Below are 21,657 nucleotides of genomic sequence, written 5' to 3' on the forward strand. Positions count from 1 at the left end.
TTTTAATAATTTATTCCTTAAACTACTAGGAATTGGACAGGATTTAAGGATTATGGATGTTGGAAGGATTTTATATAATTAAACGTTTTGTTTATTGGTAAGCTTACAATAATTGTACAATTTTACAACTTATGTGTAATAATTTGTGTAATTGTATCATTTTACAATAATTTAATTCTGTTACTCAACCGATGGAGCAAAACAATTCTCGTGTGAAAATGATGACCAAAATCTTATATGTATGTGCTCGTGGTGCCATGCAGCGTTTTACCGCCCGTTTTCGAATCGCCAATTCCTTTGGACCAATTCCGTGCGACGTCAATGTTAGTGGCGTTTTAGTTATTTCGAAAGCATGGCTATGTCTACCGTTCATAGATTGAGGCTCGCAATTAAATTCGGAAAGAACCTTACAAGACCGTTAAGTCTGAGCTGTGGAAGACGAATTTTAGGAAAACAATGTCAGCGGTTTTCAGGTTTGTATATTTTTGACGTCATATAATTTTCATTTCTATATTATTTTTTTAATTACGTACATTTTAAGGTTATGTGAACATGTTTTCCTTAATCCTATAAGATGAATTTAATATAATATTTATATAATTACCTTCTGTATACACAAAATAATTGATTTTTTAATGTATAGGTGTAGTTGGCACTCTGGCACAAAGCTATTCTTCTCAGGCAGCGACACAAACCACAGAAACTCATAATATTATAAAAAATATAGAAAAACCTACAGGTATTTGCACGTGTAATATTCAAAATATATCTTTTATATAACATCTTTTAATTTTTTTAGAGAAAGGAGTCAAACATGAATTCCGATCAGAAACACGGATGCTTTTACAAATTGTTGCAAAGTCCTTGTATTCAAATAAAGAAGTAACATTGCCCTTATCTTATGCTATTATCTTAATGTTACTTAATTTTTAGGAAATAAACATTTAATCAAAAAATGTTTTCCTCTTTTACTTTGATCTAAAGGTATTTCTACGTGAATTAATTTCTAATGCAAGTGATGCACTTGAAAAATTAAGATATATGCGCTTAAGTGATTCTAAAGCTGCAGATATTATTGGTGACAGAAATTTGGAAATTCATATTGGTACTGATAAACAAAATAGAACACTTATAATTCAGGATACAGGAATTGGTATGACTCATGAAGAAGTGGTATCAAATCTAGGAACTATAGCTAGGTCTGGTTCTAGAGTAAGTATAATTAACAATACCAATTAAAATGAATTAATTATATACTACATATATTTTACAATTTTAGCCATATTACACAGAAACTTTTTATTTTATCATGTAAATTTTTCTTTAACATAGGCTTTTTTAAAAAAATTAAAAGAGGAACAAGATGTCGGTGATATGTCACAAATTATTGGGCAATTTGGAGTTGGCTTCTATAGTGTCTTTATGGTTGCTAATAAAGTAGAAGTGTTTACAAAATCATATGCACCAGATGCTGAAGGCTTTTGCTGGACTTCTGATGGGTAAAAAGAGTGCTTTTTAATAATTAATTTAATAATTAGAAATTTTTACTTTTATGAAATATAGTAAGGTATATGTATATATTATTAAAATATAAATTATTATTCAGTTCTGATACATTTAAAATCTCAAAGGCTGAGGGAGTTCAACCAGGAACTAAAATTGTTATACACTTGAATCTCAAGTGCCGGCATTATAGCGATGAGAACACAATTAATAGTATGTAGTTTAAACATTTTCATGCGATTATTTATTTTTAGATTATTGATTAATCTATTAATATTTCACAGATCTCATCATGAAGTACAGCAACTTTATCAGTAGTCCTATTTATGTTAATGGCAGAAGAGTTAATACCCTGCAGGTATGATAGAAGAAATGCTTACATTTCCCAGGATATTTTATATTGAATTGTGTAGCTATATGTATCTTTTTTAGCCATTGTGGATGCTTGATCCAAAAGATATTACACCATTACAACATAATGAGTTCTATAGGTTTATTGGGAACTGTTTCGATTCTCCGCGATTCATATTACATTACTCGACCGACGTTCCACTTAATATAAGGGCGTTATTATATTTCCCAGAACAAAAACCACCATTTTATGATTTCACGAAAAGTGAAACAAGTGGGGTTTCGTTATATAGCCGTAAAGTTTTAATTAAAAATAAGATCGAAAATATTTTGCCAAAGTGGATGCGTTTCATCAAAGGAGTAATTGATTCTGAAGATATTCCTCTTAATTTAAGTCGTGAATTATTGCAGAATAGTGCTTTAATTGGGTAAGACAAAAGTTGATTAAAATATGTAATGTTATATGAATGGTTGTAATCATTTTAATTTGATTTATTTATTTTAATTTCTAATGTAGGAAATTGCGTAATGTTCTAACCACGCGAGTCTTAAAATTTTTGAATGAAAAATCTCAGAAATATACTGAAGATTACGACAAATTTTATAAAGATTACAATATCTTTTTAAAAGAAGGTATTGTAAGCACTGATATTCAAATAGAAAAGGTAATATATATATATATATATATCTTTTTTATTAATACATGTAGATATTATTTTCATCGCTTCTGTAATAGTTTTTATTATATATATCTTTGTTTAGTTCTTGTGTTATTGTTTATTAGGAAAACATCGCTAAACTTTTACGATTCCAATCGTCTGCAATGCCACCGGAGGTATTAATAAGTCTAGAAGATTACTGCAAACGAATGCCTTCTAATCAAAATAAGATCTATTACCTATTAGCACCAAAGTAAGTTAATTACTTTTCCCTACTATATTATTATGGCAGTATTTGTATTTACTTCTTAATTTTAGCCGAAGCTTAGCTGAACAATCACCATATTACGAATCTCTAAAGAAACGGAATATTGAAGTAATATTTTGCTATGAAGCGTATGACGATGTGATTTTCTTACACTTAAAAGAGTTTAACTTTCATCAGTTGACTTCTATTGAAGAAGAGTTATGTGAAACAGATTCAAAATCTGATACTCCTGGTACGTGATATGTCTGAATGACTTTCGAATTTGTATAAATTGTTCTATTTTAATATTTCTTCTTGTTTAGGTATTATTAATAAAGGTGAAATGGACAATCTTATAACATACATGAAGAAAGTTTTGTCCGGAAAGGCTCATGACATTAAAACAACGACTCGACTTGAGTCACATCCGTGTGTTGTTACAGTTCCACAGATGGCAAATGCAAGACACCTTACCCGCATACAAACACGTCAATTAGGAGATGAAATGTTTTACTCCATGCTTCAGCCATGTTTGGAAATAAATCCTAATCATTTCCTCATTAAAAAGCTTTGTGAATTAATGAACACCAATACAGAATTAGCAGATCTTCTTATACAACAGGTATTATGTTATGATCTATTATATTATTTTTGATAGCCTTGGATTTTATGTGTTCTAAATCTCTTCTTAATCTGTTCCAGTTATTCACGAACAGTATGGTAGAAGCTGGTTTAATCAATAACCCACGTATATTATTAATGTCTCTGAATAAATTGCTGACTGCAGCATTAGAGAAACATTAATTTACATAGAATATTTGCAAAAATACTGTTTAATAAATTACCAATATGTTCTATATATGAATATTTCAAATAAAACAATTAATGGGCCATTGTATAATTTTCTACGATTAAAATTTATTTTGCAGAAAGGAAAAAGATTCATTGTATTATCATTTATATTTATCATTTTCGTAGAATAAATTATTTTATGTATTTTAGTATATTCATTGTTCCATTCAGCTTAATTAATAAACTGAGACATGGAAAGGAATCATTTGAGATCGGTAATCTATACTTTTATACTTCGTGTGGTAATGGTTTTGGAACTAATATAATAACAGAAAACGTAGGCAAGATTGTATTATTTATTACAATAGGTTGATCTTGTACAAATTAATTATAGCCTTCTAATTATAACAAGTCAAGTTCCTCATTGTTTGAAGGATTTCATGATATCGATATGTATCCTATTAGCAGGGCTAAGTTGCGGTGAATTTGGAAGTTGTACCCACATCTTTTTCGTGTTTAATTTCCTACATTCTTCATTGTCGTATAATTATGGCAAGTTACAATAAAATAAGAAATAACTGGAACTATTTATTATTTTATAAATTATAGTCAAGTATAAAGATCCATAATAAGTAGTTTGAAAAATAAAAAAAGTAAACGCACACAAATGAAATTATTCGTTTCGATCAATTCCGATTGCTTAAACCATTAATAGTGCGAAATTATTAAATCCTACTTTACGAAAACGTTTCGTCCAAACCTTAATATCGCTAATCGGTCAGAACTTCTATAAAATATTGCGCTCCCTTATTTTTATCTTTACAACCAAATGTTTTGTAACGTCCACATGATTACAAACTGATTGGTACAATATTTATAAATGGATGATCTCTTTTCATCCGCATCAGTTTACAGTCTTTAACCAATATGTTTTCATTGTTAATCCGTAAAATATAAAACTAATCTTAACAGTTACGAACCTCGCTGTGCTTCGACGCAAACTGAAATTTTCATTGCGTGTTGATGTTGATTCTGATACAATTTGTTAAGTTAAAACTGTACAGTATTCTTATATATTTCATTCTAATATAGAATAAATTGTCTATGTTCAATTGTATCCGTGTAAGTAATTGCATTGAAATTTCAGAAAGGAGAGGCACAGCTGTTTCAAACTTATATAAGAAGAAGACAATTTTCTCTTCCTCTTGGTCAAAACAAAAAAAGAATATGTCACCCTGTTTCACATTATTATTAACGTGGTTTACTGATTTATCCCACTAAATGTAGAATAAGATGGCTAGCATTCTTTACAGAACAGGAACATAAACAATAAATTTGCCAGTAGAATTCTACATGTATAAAAAGAACGTGTACACCTCTCCCAATTAAGCTGCCGCTAAAATATTTGTCCAACGGAAAGAAAACTTATCTTGCATGGAAGTACACGGTATTTAAAAGATATTAGGCACAGAAATAACAGTTTCTTGACCCTTTGTGTGTCACGCTTAACTACACAAATTAATCAAGGGAAATACCTTTGTTCGTACGGCATTTATTATTAAGTTGGCAGTTCAAAAAATGTTTCATTATCGTTACTTGGACAGATTTTCATGATGAAAAATAACAGCGTGAGAACTATGTAATTCATGATAAGAGTGTCGATGAATTGCGTACGATTCACATTGCTGAGCAGTCTTATCGAGTAGATAAAAATGTTAAAGCGTGATGTAAGTAGTAGCACCATATATGCAGTTATGTCTGTTGAACCGATGGTGACTAATGGAAGGAAAAGTTCGAAATAAGAAATGAGAAAAGAAGAGAGGGAAAATAAAATAGATGCAGTTAAACGAATAGAACATTGACTTAGCAATACGTACGCGCGGAAATGGAATACTATCTTCCGCGATTTTTTAATTTCTTTTCTTTTAAAAAACGTTGGATAGTTAATATTACAATCATTATCATACAAGTCATAGTATTTGATCATTGTATAAACATTATTATCATCACAGTAAAAATATTTCATATCTCTTTAACTATTGTGCTTTGCTGCAGTAAACGCCAGCAGACATGCACATATATTCGCCCTAGAAGCAGAGCACTGTTTTTTTCACTAGAGTCAATTCATTTACTCACTAGACTATGCTGTACTTATATCTATATTATTAAGTAGTCCTTCTGTTTATTTCGTATGTAACCAAAATAAAGTCGGTTAGCAAATAGTAAAAATACATAAATGTACCTATGTATTTTTTTTGCAGTGGAATTATAGTTGTGGATAAGTTTTAAATTTAAACGATAGGTCATTAAATAATAGTCATTGGTCTGACAACGCGGTCGTGATTAAATTTACTTCTCTCAAGTAACAAATTTTATCCTTAATCAAGATAATTTCTTACTCGTAATAGTTGCGTATAGTTGTCACGATATATATGTATACATATATTTTTCATATTGTATACATATACATATGTATATTATATATTTTTTTTACTAAACCTCATCCCCTCTGGTAGAATTGAAAAGATGTTTTACCGTTAAACGAAACTCCTAATGGTCCATATATCGCAAAATCGTTAGAATGTAACTTGTCTATAAAATGAATGCGTCTTCGATAGAATATGCAATGTTTTGTAACCAACTTCCTTACCAATTCGTTGAATGGCCCTATTTTAATTACCATGAAATATATAACGTAAGTGTCGTATGAAAACAAGAATTGTTCCCAGATACATGTACGTTCATTTTCATACTTGCGGCTCAATAGAATTGTTTCGAGGATCGCTGAATTAAGTACGTTAAAGTACCTAAGCTCTACCTACATAGGAGATTTGAGGTACGATGTGCGAACGGTGCACACCGTTGGCTCAGTATGTGATTATTTCCATACCGTTCTTTAATTAGCTCGTATTCATCAATTTCCTTATATTCATAGCTGCCTCTGTACAGACCTTCTATCTTTCTCTCTACCTCTGATTCGATAATACGTATGTACAATATTTTTTCGTCGTATATTCACATAACATTCGCACTGTCTTTGTTCAAGAAGCACAGAAAAACACGATCACGTTCAGTCTGTTCTCAAGTCGTGGCACCACTGTTTGTCACACCGAGGTCTGCGTGATACCATTCCCCGACAACCACAAGCGGCCATTGCTCTTTTGATCGGCGATCTCGTATTCGGAATCGTCAATTTCGCATAAGTTGGTTGATAAGTCGCTGTTGCTGGTTGCACCGCCCAATAATGAATTTCTCTCTTCGAGCGTGGTGATTACCGAACCGATTTCGTCGACCTCGTCTCCCTTGTGGCATCGGTTGCGTCGGGTGCTTGGGAAACCATAAGGCACTACATCGTCTTCCTCCTCGTCGGATTCTAAAGTACTAAGACGTCCATTCAAAGGATTTGTTTCGTTCTCCGTGTCCGTGTGGATGTTGTAATGCGGTAGATAAGAGTTTGGATGACGGAGATAACTTTCGGAACCTTTATATTTGTATTCTCCCTCGCCGCCGCTATCCAAGGGATTTAAACGTTGCGTTTCCGCGCACTGATACTGCTCAGAAAATTCAGTCCCGCATTCCGAGTCCCCGACGTACTCTGATTCTTGATCTTCGTTCAACGTCTCGATGTCCCTCGCTGGATCTACAGAGCCGTGCACTAAAACGAATACATTTCGTTATTTTAATAACGCGATTCATTTATAATTGACAATTAAATTAAATACTATGCAGCACTCTGAGAAAAAAGGGGGGGGGGGACAGTTGACGTCGCAGATCAATTTCATTGGATATTATAAAGATTTATTACAAATATTACACCCTACCAATCGAAGGTTAAAAAGGCAAACCACCAAGTCTACCTTAGTGCTATGTCACATGCATCCCTTTCTGCAGCTACTATCCATTTAAGACGACAAATCGTTTAAAGGAAACAAAAGATTCGATAGCCTCGCCTAAAATTATCTTACATATAATATGTCTACAGACATAATGAACTAAAACTGTTCCAACTAGCCGCGAGTGGAAGCAATTGTACTGCGAAACATGCAGTCGCGTACTCACCTGACGGTAACTGATGAGTGTTTGATTCGTTACTCTCATTGCTGTGGAAGCTGGACGAGTCTGGTACTTCGCTTCCAGGCACCTCCGTGATATTAGGCAAGGGGTTTTGGCTTGGCCTGACCCAGTCTGAACAATCCCAGTGATACCCTAAAAGCATTGCAGACAACAACTGTACTCCGACACGCTACATGCGACGATCTGACGTCGCGATACGGAGTCTAAAGTGAGAAAGAGAGAAAAGAAGAAAGTGAGAGAGTGAGAGTAAGAGAGAGAAAGAGAGAGAGAGAGAGAGAGAGAGAAGGAAGCGGAGTGTCTGCCTGGTATTATATAAAGGGTAAAAAAAAAAAAAAAAAAAAATTAGAATCTAGCCGATAGAGAAGAGATAGCGACAAGCGAAGCGACCCAAATATCAAAATGTGTATCCTTAGGTATTCGGCTGTTCTTTCAGGCATTACTATCTCGACTTACCACCGACTATACGAGGATCATCCTCGATGGACGTCATGGAGGCAACGGAGGTCCCACCTCCATGAGGCACGCGTCGAGAAGGATTTAGTAGAAGTCCTCCAGTGGTCAGCTCCGGTACCACTGGGCTCGCTCGTTTCAGGTCTGTTAGCGCACACAATACGATACACCAATGTTAATTCGATTCGCTACACGCCCAAGTCAGCATACGTTTCCGGACATTCGTATTAAGAAGAGGGAAACGATCAAGAGAAACAGACAGAAGAACGAGAAGTAGAATGTAAGATAGTGACAAAGGCGTAAAATGGCGATAAAGGAAGGTGAGAAAGTCTGACGAAATGATTAAATGAGAGAAACGAGGGAGAGATAGAAATAAGTAGGAACCACAGAGAATAGGATAAGTAAAAGAGAGATCGAGTCAATGGATCAAGCTATAAATTCCACCCACGAATGCATGCGACAAGCGAAAACAAAAGTAAGAAGCTACGATGAATCGGGGCAATCAGCGACGCATACTACTCACCATTTTTTATCTTTGTCGTGTCCGTGATGAAGGAAGCTAGTTGCATCTGCTCTTGCCAGCTCGGCTTATGAAGGCTATCCGTGTCGCTGCCTGTAGCGTTTCCGCCGACTGGGTTAGCGAGGGTTAAGGACGGAGGGGGCACAGGTGTGCTGCGATTTAGGTTTCTCAAATAATCTGGCGGGAAATTCTCCAGCTCGTCACCGGCGCTGCCATAACTTCGCAGCGTGTCTAAATTATTTAGTGCCACCGCTGCCGAGTTACCGTACGCGGCTGGCTCGTTGTTCGAGCTGGGAGTATAGGAAGCGGGTCTAGGAGGGCATTGGGGAGGTTCTCTCTGCAAAAAAGAATCACACGAAAAACCTTAAACTCAATGCACGCATCACTCGCAGGAGAGGGAATATCGGCTGATGATCGCAAATCAAGAAAAAGAACGCCATTAGAAAAAAAAACAAAAATAAAAAAAGAAAAATCGTCTATCATTGGCGTACGATCGAGGTATGATTAAAAGCATGCGGTCTTCTCTCTTAAGTGCTGACAAATCAAACAAGTATATTTATTTCTCTGATTTAGATACGATACCTGTATCACTTCCAGGTTGCTCAATTTTGAGCTCCGTTTGAACTCGTGCTCATGAGGTCGCGCTGAATTTAAAACAATTTGCTTCCTGGTCTCATTGTTGATGTTATTCGTCCGTGCTCTCGTGCGTTTCATCCTGATCCGTCGGAAGGCGAAGAATATGATGATCAGGAATATGTTCACTATTACTGCAAAGCCAATCCACATTAACTGCTCCCATGTGATTTTAAAGTGGCTCGATATAATTGGTGTAGAATACGCCGGATTTCCACAGTTTAATCCGGTCATATTAGGAGGACAGATACATCTATAGGTCCCTATTTCGTTCACGCAGGTTCCTCCATTTGTGCAGGGATTGGCGTCGCATTCATTAACGTCTGTTTCGCAACGTTCTCCCATGAATCCTTGGCATTTGCATATTGGCCCATTATTGCCTTCCTCGCAAACTCCACCGTGAATGCACGGGTTTGGACTGCAATATCTTCCGAATTCGCAGCGTTTCCCACTCAGACTTGGTCCAACACATTCGCAAGTGAAGTCACCTCCCTCTGGTACGATTTTGCAACGACCACCGTAGAGACAGGGTGAAGAGGCGCAAGGATCGGTATCAATTTCACAAGCGAGCCCTGCAAATCTGCTGTGACATTGGCACTCATAGTTGTCGCCACCAGAATCTTTACATGTTCCGCCATTCTGACAGGGCTGCGAACCACAGATCCCTGGGGGCACCAAAACCGTTGCAGCGTCGCAGCTGAATTCCACATTTGCAAAGCGTTTTAAGACAGCGACACTGCTAGCGCCACTCATATGTAACGGTACCGATACTCTGGCGATTCTGACATCATCCATACATCCTATGAAACCACGTTGAACATCCTCGAAGCCCAAAACTGATGGATGTTGTCTAACTTCAGCACCCAAGTAAAGATCATCAGATTGAAGATTCAGGATATCGTTGATACCAGGTGCAGATCCATGAGCTACGTGCTTTCCATCAACGGTCAACTTGGCGCTGTTGCTTTCTCGTTCTAATTGGATTTCGTGCCACTGTCCATCGCTCACGTATACACTGCTCACGCGAACCAAGCCTTCTCCGCTGCCCAGATCGAACTTGTATTGAACAACTCCATTCACGACTTCTAGTATATTATAATCGATCTTACCAGCTGCATACATCAAGTTTCCGGTCAATTGCACTGTTCTGATCCTTAAAGATAAACTGAGACGGTCCTCGATAGTCTGTTTGATGAGGGCTTTATCGATCCTATAACGAGCATAGCTCTTGCCACTAAACGATATGGGGTTTCGTGGAATGTAGCAAGACTCGTCATGGCACTTGGAGATGTCAATATCGCAGGTTTGCCCGGCGAAACCTTCAGGGCATTGGCACGAGTATCCTTGAACCGAAGAATCGGGAATGCAGACTTTAAACAGTGGACAAGGATCTCTGGCGCATTCGTTGACGACTACCTCGCAATGATTCCCGGCATATCCCTCTTTGCAACTGCACTCCATCTTATGTCTGTGTCGCGGGGACACGAAACTCATTACGTCAGTAGCTACAGGTGTTATTTGTGTGATGTCGAGAACAATTTTGTCTTGGCAATCCCCATAAACGCAGTATTCTTTGTTACATTTAAATCTAACAATTTCTTCCACGACTAATTTCGTCGATTCTTCGAGTTCTTCGATACGCTGATTTAACGCCTCCCGTATATTTTCAGACCCATAAAAGGTCGGTGATCCCAAAGGTGTAGAGCTCTTCTTCACCGCGAATAGGAGGTCCAGATCGTTGTGTATGGTTTGGCGAATAGTGCGAGATTTAATTAGATTCACTTCGTCTGTAGAAGGTTGGACGCTGATAATAACGATATCCTTTAATCTACAGTTCATCGCGTTGCGCACGGTTCTAATGAATCCCTTACGATGACTTAATATAAAATCTTCCGGACTGACTTCTCTGAATCTTACAATTACAGAATTCTCCAACATCTTTTCCGTTACCAAATCAACATTTACTTTAACGATAGAATGCGAATGATATTTTCCATCCGTTACGCTGACGTTTATCCTGTATTCGCCAACATCGAGACGCGGAAGGGCAACCAAAGTGCCATCAATTTTGTCAATTTTGAAGAGGTCGTTTGGGATAGGAGACGATGGAACCAAACTGTACGAAAGCGTGTCATATTGATCTTGATCCGTTGCGTGAACCCTTCCGATGATCCCACCAGGATACTCGTCCATGTAGGAATTAATAACTACCTCTAGAGGCGTAATTACTGGAGGATACTGGGATTCCTCGATCACTTTGATCACGACCCATGCGTCGGAATAGAGAGGTGGGCTTCCGTTGTCAAAGACGCGTATGTGCAACTCGTATTTATCTTTGACCCTGTTGTTGAATTTGGTAGCAGTTCGCAGTGTGCCGTCCTGTTCTAATCTGAACGCGTCACCCTCGTTCCCGGAACGGAAGTCGAAGGTGTATGGAGCGGCGTTCGGTTCAATATCTGCATCTGTGACCACGAATTGTAATACGGTGTGGCCAAGGGGCTTGTCTTCTTGCACTACCGCGGTATAATTTGAGAGGGAGAACAGCGGCGGGTTGTCATTTGCATCTAGAATCTCGATGTTTACCATCACGAAGCTGGATAGCCTAGGTATGCCGCTGTCACGGGCGTGAACCTCCAACACGTAATTACCGATCTGGAAACATGAAATATCGCGTTGTAGATTGCATTCGAAATGTCTTACAACCGCATTAAGATATATAATGAATGGTGCGTATGATTTATACTGACTTCTTCGCGATCCAATGATGCGGCGACAGTAATTTGTCCTGTTTTCTCATCGATCGAGAATTGCTTCTGCCTGTCACCTCGTTCGATGTAATAAGACACGTTCCCGTTCTCCTCGCTATCCAAGTCGTTTGCGAATACCTGATACATTCATTATAATATGGAATTAGTCTACAGTTAGCGTATAGTTAAGACAATATCTAAATTATTCGAAATTCATCTCGTTATTCGATTCCTTTTTATTTTAAAATTTATTTCTAAAAATATTAAGTTTACTAAAATTTTCGTTTATTTTATTATATGTAAAAGCTGTACAATAAAAGCAATTATTTAATCAATTGTTTTTTTATACATAAGCTGTGTATATATATAAGTCTTACCTGCGTAACTTTTTCTCCAATCTTTGCGTCTTCCCGTATAGAAGCTCTGTATGAAACTTCGCTGAATATCGGCGCGTTGTCATTGCTATCGATCACGGTAATATTCACCGTAGCGTGATTACTCAAAGGAGGAATGCCTCCATCTATAGCTTGAATCGTCAAGAAATAATCTCTGGCACGTTCGAAATCTAATTGCTCCGCAATAGTAATCACGCCACTACGGGCATCTATCTGGAACTTCTTATGTTCATTTCCGCCAACGATCGAATAGTAAACATCAGCATTGACTCCAGTATCCTTAGACGTTGCAAGAACTCGAGCTACTTCCGTTCCAACTGCATAGATCTCAGGAACTTTTGAGAAATACACCTTCGACGCGAATTCCGGTGGATTGTCATTAATATCCTGCACGTTGACAATTAACGAAGTAACACTCATCAATTGAGGGGTGCCCTGATCAACTGCCTGTATAGTTACATTGTACATGGCCTTCGTTTCTCTGTCCAACGGCTTCCCAAGCGTAACGATGCCGCTGTCCGCTGCGACGAGGAAGTGACCATCGGCAGAATCGATGAATTCATATCTGATCTTACGATTAATGCCGATGTCATTGTCCGTGGCATGTACTTTGGTTACTAAGGTACCGACCTCGACGTCTTCGGGCAGTGTAGCGCTATACGTCTGCATAGTAAATTTCGGTGCGTTATCGTTCAAATCTGAGACCAGAATTTCTAGCTGAGAGGAGCATTCCCAAGATGGTTTGTCTCTATCTTGTACATGCGCTGTGAGCGAATATTTCGCTTGAGTTTCCCGGTCCAGTTGACCGACCGTCTTTAATACGCCTGTCTCTTTGTCCAATGAGAATTTGTCGTTATTGTCGCCGGTTAAATAGAAGCGCAACTTGGCATTCGGTTCGTCGTCGTAATCAGTGGCCAGAACAGTGAGCACGTACGTGCCAGGATGCGATCCCTCAGACAGGATCTCTCGATAACGATACCTGAGGCAATATGGTGGATTATCGTTCACGTCGAGTATTTGCACCGTTACACGCGTCTTGAAGACGTATTTGCCGTCGGTGCCGACTATTTCGAGCTCATAACGATCGATCGTTTCCCGGTCCAGAGCCTTTGCCACGTATACTTCGCCAGTTGATCTAATCTGGAACTGAGATCTCGAATCGCCGGACGTTATGTAGAATTCTATGGGTGTATTTACGTCCGAATCTTTGTCCATGGTGATTAACTTGACCACGACCGTTCCTGGTAGAGCGTCTTCGTTCACCGCTGCTTCGTAACGATCGTCTACGAACGCGGGAGGATTGTCGTTGTAATCCTTCAGCTTTACGTGCACAGAAGTTCTTGCGAAGTGCTTTGGATTTCCATTGTCGGTAGCGACCACCTAGACACGACAAAAATGTATATTAAGTATTATAATAAATTTTTTTCTTTTTCTTTTAATTCTGAGAAATCTTAATTTTAATTTTACTTTGAAAATTATAAAAGGAAAAGAGATTCTCGTTATGTTCAGACTATTTTTTTTTATTAAATAACTGAGCTATCAAATATTCTATAGAAAATAGTAAAAACTGTCTATGACAAATTTGTAATTTTTAATTAAACGTACTTGAAACTTATATTCCGGTTGCTTTTCCTTATCAAGTAGAACCAGTGTCGATATCCACCCGGTGTACGTATCTACAGTGAAGACATTTGCCAGTTCGCCAATATCCGAGCCAAAGGAATATCGAACCTCTCCATTGCTACCCAGATCTTCATCGTGCGCGATAATTTTCAAAATTGATGTTCCTTCCTCTATATTCTCCGCCAGACTGATACCATAAGGATTACTTTCGAATTTAGGAGCATGATCATTTTCATCCAACACCTGCAGCGAAATTTCAGCTAGAGCTGTCAATGGAGGACTCGAGTCCGTTTCAGCGAGGACTCCGATCAAATGATTATCCTTCAGCTCTCGATCCAAAGGTTTAACTAAAGTAATTTGTCCGTTAGCATCGATCATAAAAAGTGGAGAATCTTCATCTCCAGAAACTATTCTGTATGTGACTGTAGTGTTGGTCACGGTTTTTAGCCTTGTTATAGGTGTTCCGATAGGAGACGCTTCTGATATGAAGAATTTGTCTTCTTTTCGTTCAAACAGAGGTGGAATATCTTGCGGTCCCATTATGTAAATGCTGAGGGGAACGTCAGCGTGATGTGTTGTCGCCCCGCCCTTGTCTTCCGCCCGAATGAAGAGCTCGAATAGTTGATTTTCTAAAATATTAGATAGATAATAATCCAACATGTTGCGGCACTGTGATCATTATCGGTACGATTCTTTTATAATTCGACCAGAAATTTTAATTATACAAAAATTTCTTATGTTCGGTACAATATTAAAAATGAAGAAATATAATTTTAACGATTAATGTCATATAGTACGCCAATGAAAATAAAATGAGCGATAGAATATAGCGCAGAACTTACCCCATGGCATAGCACTCTTTTGAAGGAACAACGCTCCAGTATCAGGGTTAATCCCAAATAACGCTTTCGCTTCCGAAGTCTGCAGTTCGTATATCGAATAAACAATCCTCGCAGCGTCATCCTCGTCAGCATCCTGAGCTTTCACCTTCAGGAACGGCGTATTAGTAGTCAAATTTCCATGAATGCTGGCTTTGTATTCTCTCAGCAGAAACACGGGCGAATTGTCATTTTCATCTCCAACTTTCACCCTAACAATCACGAAACCTGATCTGCCACCTCCATCAGTAGCCATCACGGGTATTTCATACAACTTCTGCTCTTCTCGATTCAACTTCTTTCTAGTCACGATCTCGCCAGTTTGTCTATTTATGTCAAATATCTCCTTCATCAGATCTGAAGCTATCGTGTAGATCACCGTGCCATATTCCCCGAAATCCTCGTCGGTGGCTATCACACTCGTCACCAATCTGCCAGGCAACTGATTCTCGAAAACTGTCACTTCTACTATAGGGTTTTGGAACGTAGGATTGTGTCTATTAGCAGGCAATATCTCGATCTTGACTCTTGCGAAGCTGGTGTACACATTGTCCGTGACAGAAACGTTTAGCATGCTGAGTTTCTTCTCGCCAAAGTTTTGCATATTGATCAGCGAAATGATGCCGGTGGATTGGTCGATGTTATACGTTTGTTGCTCGTTACCACCGACTATCGTATACGTGAGTTTATCGTCTACGTAGTCCGGGTCACTGGCAGATACCACCGTCACGAACTGACCCCTTTCCGCGTGTTCCGACAACGAGCAAGTGTACGAGGGTTGTTCGAACTTGGGTGGATTGTCATTCATGTCGATCACCGTCACCCAGACGTGGGCTGTGCTCGAGAGACTGGGTACACCGCGATCGATCGCGATCACCGTAAAGTGGTGCGATTCGTGGGTCTCGTGATCTAGAGATCTCTTCAGGAAGATCACACCCTCCTCCGGGTCGATGTGGAACAGGTCAGTGCTGTTTTCCGTGTCGTTTTGAATTGCATAGCGAACCTGTTGGTTGATGTCTGAACACAGAAAAGTTTATGGTATTACGGTTTATGGTATTTAGTGATGTTTACATAGGAATGGATGGTATAATACAGATAAGAGACACGTGTCACATGTGAACATAATACGTAAAGAGTATATATGTTCTGAGGGTGTATTCATTTTTTGAGCTCATCTCGTGGTATATCGGTGATCTGATTTTTTAAAAGACTCGAATTGTTCAGTATTTTATCTATGTGTATTTGTGTACATATAATTAATAAATGGAGCATGCTATGTTAACGAAGGTTTCTACAATAAGTATTAATGTATTTATGTTGTTACAAATTACATGAATGTTATAAAGTTTCCAATAATATCATGGCTGGAAAATTATTTATAGCATGTACACGAGAACGAAGCTTAATTAACATTTCCTGTTGATATCATTTGTGAACAACTGTTTTACTATGGTAGAAAAACATTTTGTACGAAGAATGTTTTAAGAATTCAAATTGATAAACTACGGTCATTAAGATAATAAACGATAGTTACAAGTAACAAACACGAAACAGTTCAGGATTTTATGAGTTTAATATTTCTCCTTTATCAGTTCAACCAATTAAAGCTTCGTTTCAACTTCTGACATAGTTCTGAGTTACCGTGAGCGAATTTCCAAATAAATCACTGGACAAAATCTCTCAACGAGAAACATCAGCTTCTATTTATCCTTTTCTCGTCTTTTTCTCGTCTCATTCTCGTACAATCATGTAACAACTCGGGGTATATTTCATCGCGATAATCCAGCCTCGGTGCCCACTAAGAGCATCCTTCACAATAATTACAATAACATTAATCTTGCTCCAACAGGACTGCCTCGCGTTATTTATGAGACATATACAGACAGAGGGAGTGAATTTCCGTTGCCTCGACATTAATTGCAAATTTAGTCGGGCCTTCAAGCTTCACGAAGCCGATCCGATCTTTCAATGCGTATCTTGCGATATACACTACTATCCATAAGTGTAATCTTGTTGATAAAAATTACGAATATTGCAAATTTTCGAGTAAAGTTATATAGTCGAATATACGATGTTATTGTTAAAAGATATTAGAGAACGTCAATGTTTTCTAGATTAAGAAATGGAGTTAGAAATTTATAAAATATCAGGACGAATTTAGAATTTTAATATTAAATAAATCTACTCGTAATACTATCGTAAAACCATATTTGTAATTAAGGTATTCGTTTCTGCAATATCTCAACCGACCAAAATTATTGAGTTGCCGTAAGACAAAATAAAAATATCGTTTCATAAAATTATAATGTCCAATGAATATATCAAAGAAAACGCAAGTGTATTGCACAATATGCAAATATTATGCAAACCTGTGTTTCAAATTCAAACATAGGCAGATAGAAGAACTAAGAACATTCCACTTCTTGCGCATGATTATATGGACAGCAATATGCATAGCTGAATTTAATAACCGCTTACCGGTGTCGTTATCTCTGGAGCTGACTCTCAACACGGAAGTGCCGAACGGCGCAGCCTCGGAGACCGAGATGTTGTACGAGTCTTGAGTGAATTCGGGCGGGCAATCGTTCACGTCGAGCACCAGGATGCTAACGAGTACCTCCGCGTAGACGCCTGATACGCTGTCCGTCGCGCGGACGGTCAGCTCGTACTGTTTCTTTTGCTCGTAATCCAGCTCGTCCACCACGTAGATTACACCTGATTTATCGAAGAGAAGATTGTAGACCCAAAAGCAGTCTATGCAGCGTAGCGTCCACAAAGCCGAGAAACTTTTCCTTTTTATTCGTGATGCTGACTAATAGCCCGACATTCTTGCGTGTATTTTTTTATTTTTTATTTTTTGTAAATGTGCGCGCGCGCGTGTGTGTGTGTGCCATTTTATACGATATTTTACCAAAGAGCATCTTGAGAAGCAGCATAGTTTATCGATGTGCTTGTACTTAATGCGGAACTTATGCAAATTTTATGTAGAGGTGTCGAAACGTGGTTTAATTATTCGTCTATATGATGGTGACTGGGTAATTCAAGGAGTTGCTCGGTTTCGCGGACACCAAGAAGAGAACATTGGTGAATGCAAGTCACGTGGTAAACACGTTTATACAAGACGCTCGGATACCGTGAATGAATTTGCGGATGCTACCAGAATGTCTGCACCTTCGAACACGACGGCGCGTTGTGCAACTTAACAGGTTGACTCCATTCAACTTGACGTTTTCGATTTTTCTCTCGCAAGCGTTTACCGAGCCTTGGAATGTTATAATGGACGTATATACTCTTGGGAGTTGCAATATTACGTGACTGCTTCTTGAGATCTTTATAAATTTTCTGACAACTCCGGACATTGTCGAATAAAAAAGTAACTGGACGATATTCTTTTTATCTTGAAAGTATTTTTATATTAAATGTACTTTTAAAAAAATTCAAGATATCTCAAGTATTCTCTAACGTATCTTTTACTTCAGCCAATTCTTCTACCAGTCTTTAATCCTTTGATCCCAATCGAAACATTTGCATCGATAAAATTTGCAAGAATTCTCATTTGCCCAATTAAAATAGATCGAAGGAAGAATAAGAATATGTTGCACAAAATGGAAAGCAATTTCTCTACACGTCGTTCTATTCTCGTTGTTTTGCGATCGATCTCAAGAAGCGAACAAGCGAAAAGTGTCACGTATCGTAGTCAACCTGTTACAAACGAGCTGCCTTGTTCCCTTTCTTGCTATTTCCACGCATTGTAGCTCGTTTAAGGTACAAGCACGGTATCTTTCCCAATTCGCACGCGACGTAAGGTGCAGGCACGCCATGCGAAGAACAGAGTGAAAGCCGTAAGAGAATTACGGGAGGCGGGAGGATTAAACGAGAACGAGGGGAAAGGGGGGAGAAAATAGAGAGAGAGAGAAAAATCGTGTGCCGACGATAAGGCAGCGTTGAAACGCGGTTTCGAGATATATCACCGGGCGAATTGCGGCCTCGATGTAACCACGTATCGCGTTTAAAAGCAACATTGTGCTCCAAACCCGTTTTTCACGCAGCTTCGTTGCTTCTGCATGAGATAATGGGACCGGTTGGGTTGAAAACGATGAGTAAAAGTGAGAGCAGAAGTGCAGAGCAGAAGCGTTCTCTACGTCGGGCAAGAGGATCAACATGCCGTTAAATTGTTGCATCGTTGCTGAGTCTCGCTTCTTCGCGATGGCATCTTTTACTTTTGAGAATGTCGTGCATCGATTGACAAGCGGTTAGAAATTGCGAAAGATGCCGGATATTGTGTAAGTGACGTGCAATCATAGAAGCTGTGTATGGCAAGCGGAAGTTTCGGCCGTCCGATGATATGGGTTCCGGCGTGTTTGAGTTGGGATTCGGAGTTTCCGGTATTTTCAGTTCTTGACACTTAACCGTTCCTCGTGTATGCTCGAGCGTAATGGTTTCTTCGAGGTCCTTGTGTTTCTGATATCTTTTCCAACAATTTAAAAAATAAAAAATACTGCAAAAATGATAGATAATAAAACATATATAAAAGATGATTTATATTGGATACGTCTGAAAGCGATTATTCCAAAAATTTGTATTTAAAAAGTTTCCAAGGTGTTCCTAAAAATTATTATTGCTTAAAATTCAGTGAATCGATACGATTGCAAAATATAGATATACGTAAGACTATAATTTGCAGCTAAATTTCTATGTCGTAACGACTCCACCATCGCGACATCCGCTTGAATGACGATCGATACCTCGTATGAAATCCCGATCGGTGTTCGCCGTTATTCTAACTTACTGCATGACGTAGTATGCCGGTCATGAAGTTGGTATTAATTCAGTGCATAACGACAGGGTGGGGATTTATCGTTCGAAGATCGACGCGAGAAACTGGCGGCCGAAAGAAACTCATTGTTACTGTTTGAGTCGTGCATGAAAATCTTAGAATGAAGAAAGATAGAGAGCAGTGCGGTAGCATGGTATAGTGCAACACAGCAGACCGATAGAACTAGTATTTTTTTATACTCACAAGGACCATTGTTACTGTCGGGGGCTGCGAAACAGGGAGATACAATAACACTTTAATTTCTAATTTAATCAAATAAGCATTCGTAAAGAATATATTATAGGAGAGACGGGTAAAGAAAGGAGAATTAATTTAAAAAAATACTACGATAAAATGTAATGGCGAACGTACGTGTTTCAACGTCGAATAGAATTAACTCGAGAAGTATATATAATTATTTATGATTAATTATATACGAATAAATTAATCATACGATTATAACTGCAGCTTGTGTTACGTGCGATACATTCCAACATCCCCAATTTGCTACTGTTTCACCACTACACCGTGACTTGATTAGAATTTAGTCACCGGATACCATGTATAACGGAACCAACACGTTGTTCGTTAAAGTAGAAAGCGCGGTTGTTGAGTACGAGATTACCGAGGTAACCATTTATATTATATTTAACCTCTTCATTACTGTTTCTATTTGGAAATGCATAAATTCGTTCGTCATACTTTATAACGTTAATAAATACATAAAATAATATGAAACTGTTTCATTTACTGCGATGAACGATTTAATGTCACGAAATACACGAAGTAAAAAGTTATTTCATCCATTGCAACGGTTATCACTATAACTGTGTCGTCGGAAATTAGAAACACGTTTCATAAAGCATGAAGCGAACATTTTCAGTAATAAAAAGGTCAAAAGTTATTAGAAGTCCCATAGCCGAATTGGAATGACAATCCTCGGGAGATGTTTTATTTGGGACTGGATTTAGGGCGCAACATTCGCCGATCGCGCGTTTATAATTTCGAATGTAACACACGTTCGCCGCTGTCGTGACGCTATTGGATGAAATTTTCGTCGTAAAAAAAAAAAAGAAAAAAAAAAAGAAAGAAACAGGAAAGTATGGGACGAAAAGAAAAATCTCATTCGTAGGACATATACCTATATACACTACCATTTGACCGTATCATGTTTCGCATGGAACGATGATGCAAGAAATAAAAATATATATGTGAAAGAGCAGAATCGACAGGACCGAAAACGTGGCAGTTTTTTTGAATCTTATCGTCGTGTGTTGTTGAAAGCTACATTGTTCGAGTTGCAACTTCATCGTTCCGTGCATGGGCGCTACGCGTTTAATTCAATCTTCGCTTCATCGTTCATCCACGGTTTTGAAAAACTGTTTCGCCGTGCGACCAACGAACGTTCGCTCACCTGTGTTGAAATCCAGAGCGAATTCCTCGAAATCGTTGCCTTTAGTTATACTATATATGAGCTTGCGATTCAACGGTGACTCAGCTTGTATAGACAAAGATAGGGGCGAATGTATCTCGATACTTTCCAGCACGCTGTCCGTATAGAATTGCTTGTCAAACACTGGCATCGACCGATCTATCACCTTCACGTTCACTGGCACCTCGATAGAGCACGGTGTTATGCCTGAAATAAAGTCGAAACCTTGTCGAAAACTATTTAAACGCCAATTAAAATGTAGATACTGTAAATAGCGAGTTTACCTCCGTCATATGCGGCAATGGTGAGCTGATATTCGCGATTGTGACCCTCCAGATTCTGTTTCAGGGATATCTCGCCCGTTTTCCGACATACCTTGAATAGCTCTCCGTGGCCTTTCTTCAGTTCATACCTGACTTCTCCGTTGTCACCGCTGTCCATATCTACTGCATGTACCTACAAGCCAAGTGGAATGCTCTATTTATAATGTTGCGTTAGAAGAAGAAAATATCTTAAATTTTGAAATAAGAATATCTT

At 38.3% G+C, this 21,657-nt stretch overlaps 2 protein-coding genes across 9 annotated transcripts in view; one reads left to right on the top strand and one right to left on the bottom strand.

The window, feature by feature from the left end:
• Window positions 1–322: 322 nt before the first annotated feature.
• Window positions 323–3,655, top strand: LOC100741229 (heat shock protein 75 kDa, mitochondrial). Its single transcript, XM_003491266.4, has 13 exons — window positions 323–473; window positions 644–739; window positions 800–882; window positions 985–1,212; window positions 1,333–1,499; window positions 1,607–1,716; window positions 1,788–1,861; window positions 1,936–2,282; window positions 2,372–2,519; window positions 2,639–2,766; window positions 2,832–3,013; window positions 3,084–3,382; window positions 3,463–3,655. Exons 1-13 carry the CDS (start codon window positions 353–355, stop codon window positions 3,562–3,564), a joined length of 2,085 nt encoding a protein of 694 aa, XP_003491314.1. The 5' UTR covers window positions 323–352; the 3' UTR covers window positions 3,565–3,655.
• Window positions 3,656–3,890: 235 nt separating this feature from the next.
• Window positions 3,891–21,657, bottom strand: part of LOC100740873 (fat-like cadherin-related tumor suppressor homolog) — a 340,184-nt gene continuing 322,417 nt past the window's right edge. For 2 of the 8 annotated variants that reach the window (XM_012388221.3, XM_024369171.2), the window contains 12 exons: window positions 21,405–21,576; window positions 21,103–21,327; window positions 17,351–17,587; window positions 14,837–15,889; window positions 13,977–14,623; window positions 12,354–13,751; window positions 11,977–12,114; window positions 9,179–11,881; window positions 8,600–8,933; window positions 8,080–8,220; window positions 7,612–7,758; window positions 3,891–7,207 (listed from right to left, as the gene is read on the bottom strand). In XM_012388221.3, the coding sequence (XP_012243644.2) occupies window positions 6,657–7,207; window positions 7,612–7,758; window positions 8,080–8,220; window positions 8,600–8,933; window positions 9,179–11,881; window positions 11,977–12,114; window positions 12,354–13,751; window positions 13,977–14,623; window positions 14,837–15,889; window positions 17,351–17,587; window positions 21,103–21,327; window positions 21,405–21,576 (7,746 nt within the window). In that variant the 3' untranslated portion in view covers window positions 3,891–6,656. Of the gene's footprint in view, window positions 7,208–7,611; window positions 7,759–8,079; window positions 8,221–8,599; window positions 8,934–9,178; window positions 11,882–11,976; window positions 12,115–12,353; window positions 13,752–13,976; window positions 14,624–14,836; window positions 15,890–17,350; window positions 17,588–19,892; window positions 19,917–21,102; window positions 21,328–21,404; window positions 21,577–21,657 lie in introns of those variants that run through there. The other 6 variants (XM_024369173.2, XM_024369170.2, XM_024369172.2 and 3 more) reach the window with 6 other exon arrangements.

Source organism: Bombus impatiens, unplaced genomic scaffold (genome assembly GCF_000188095.3).
Source record: "Bombus impatiens unplaced genomic scaffold, BIMP_2.2 scf_0543, whole genome shotgun sequence".
Classification (NCBI taxonomy): Eukaryota; Metazoa; Arthropoda; class Insecta; order Hymenoptera; family Apidae; genus Bombus; species Bombus impatiens.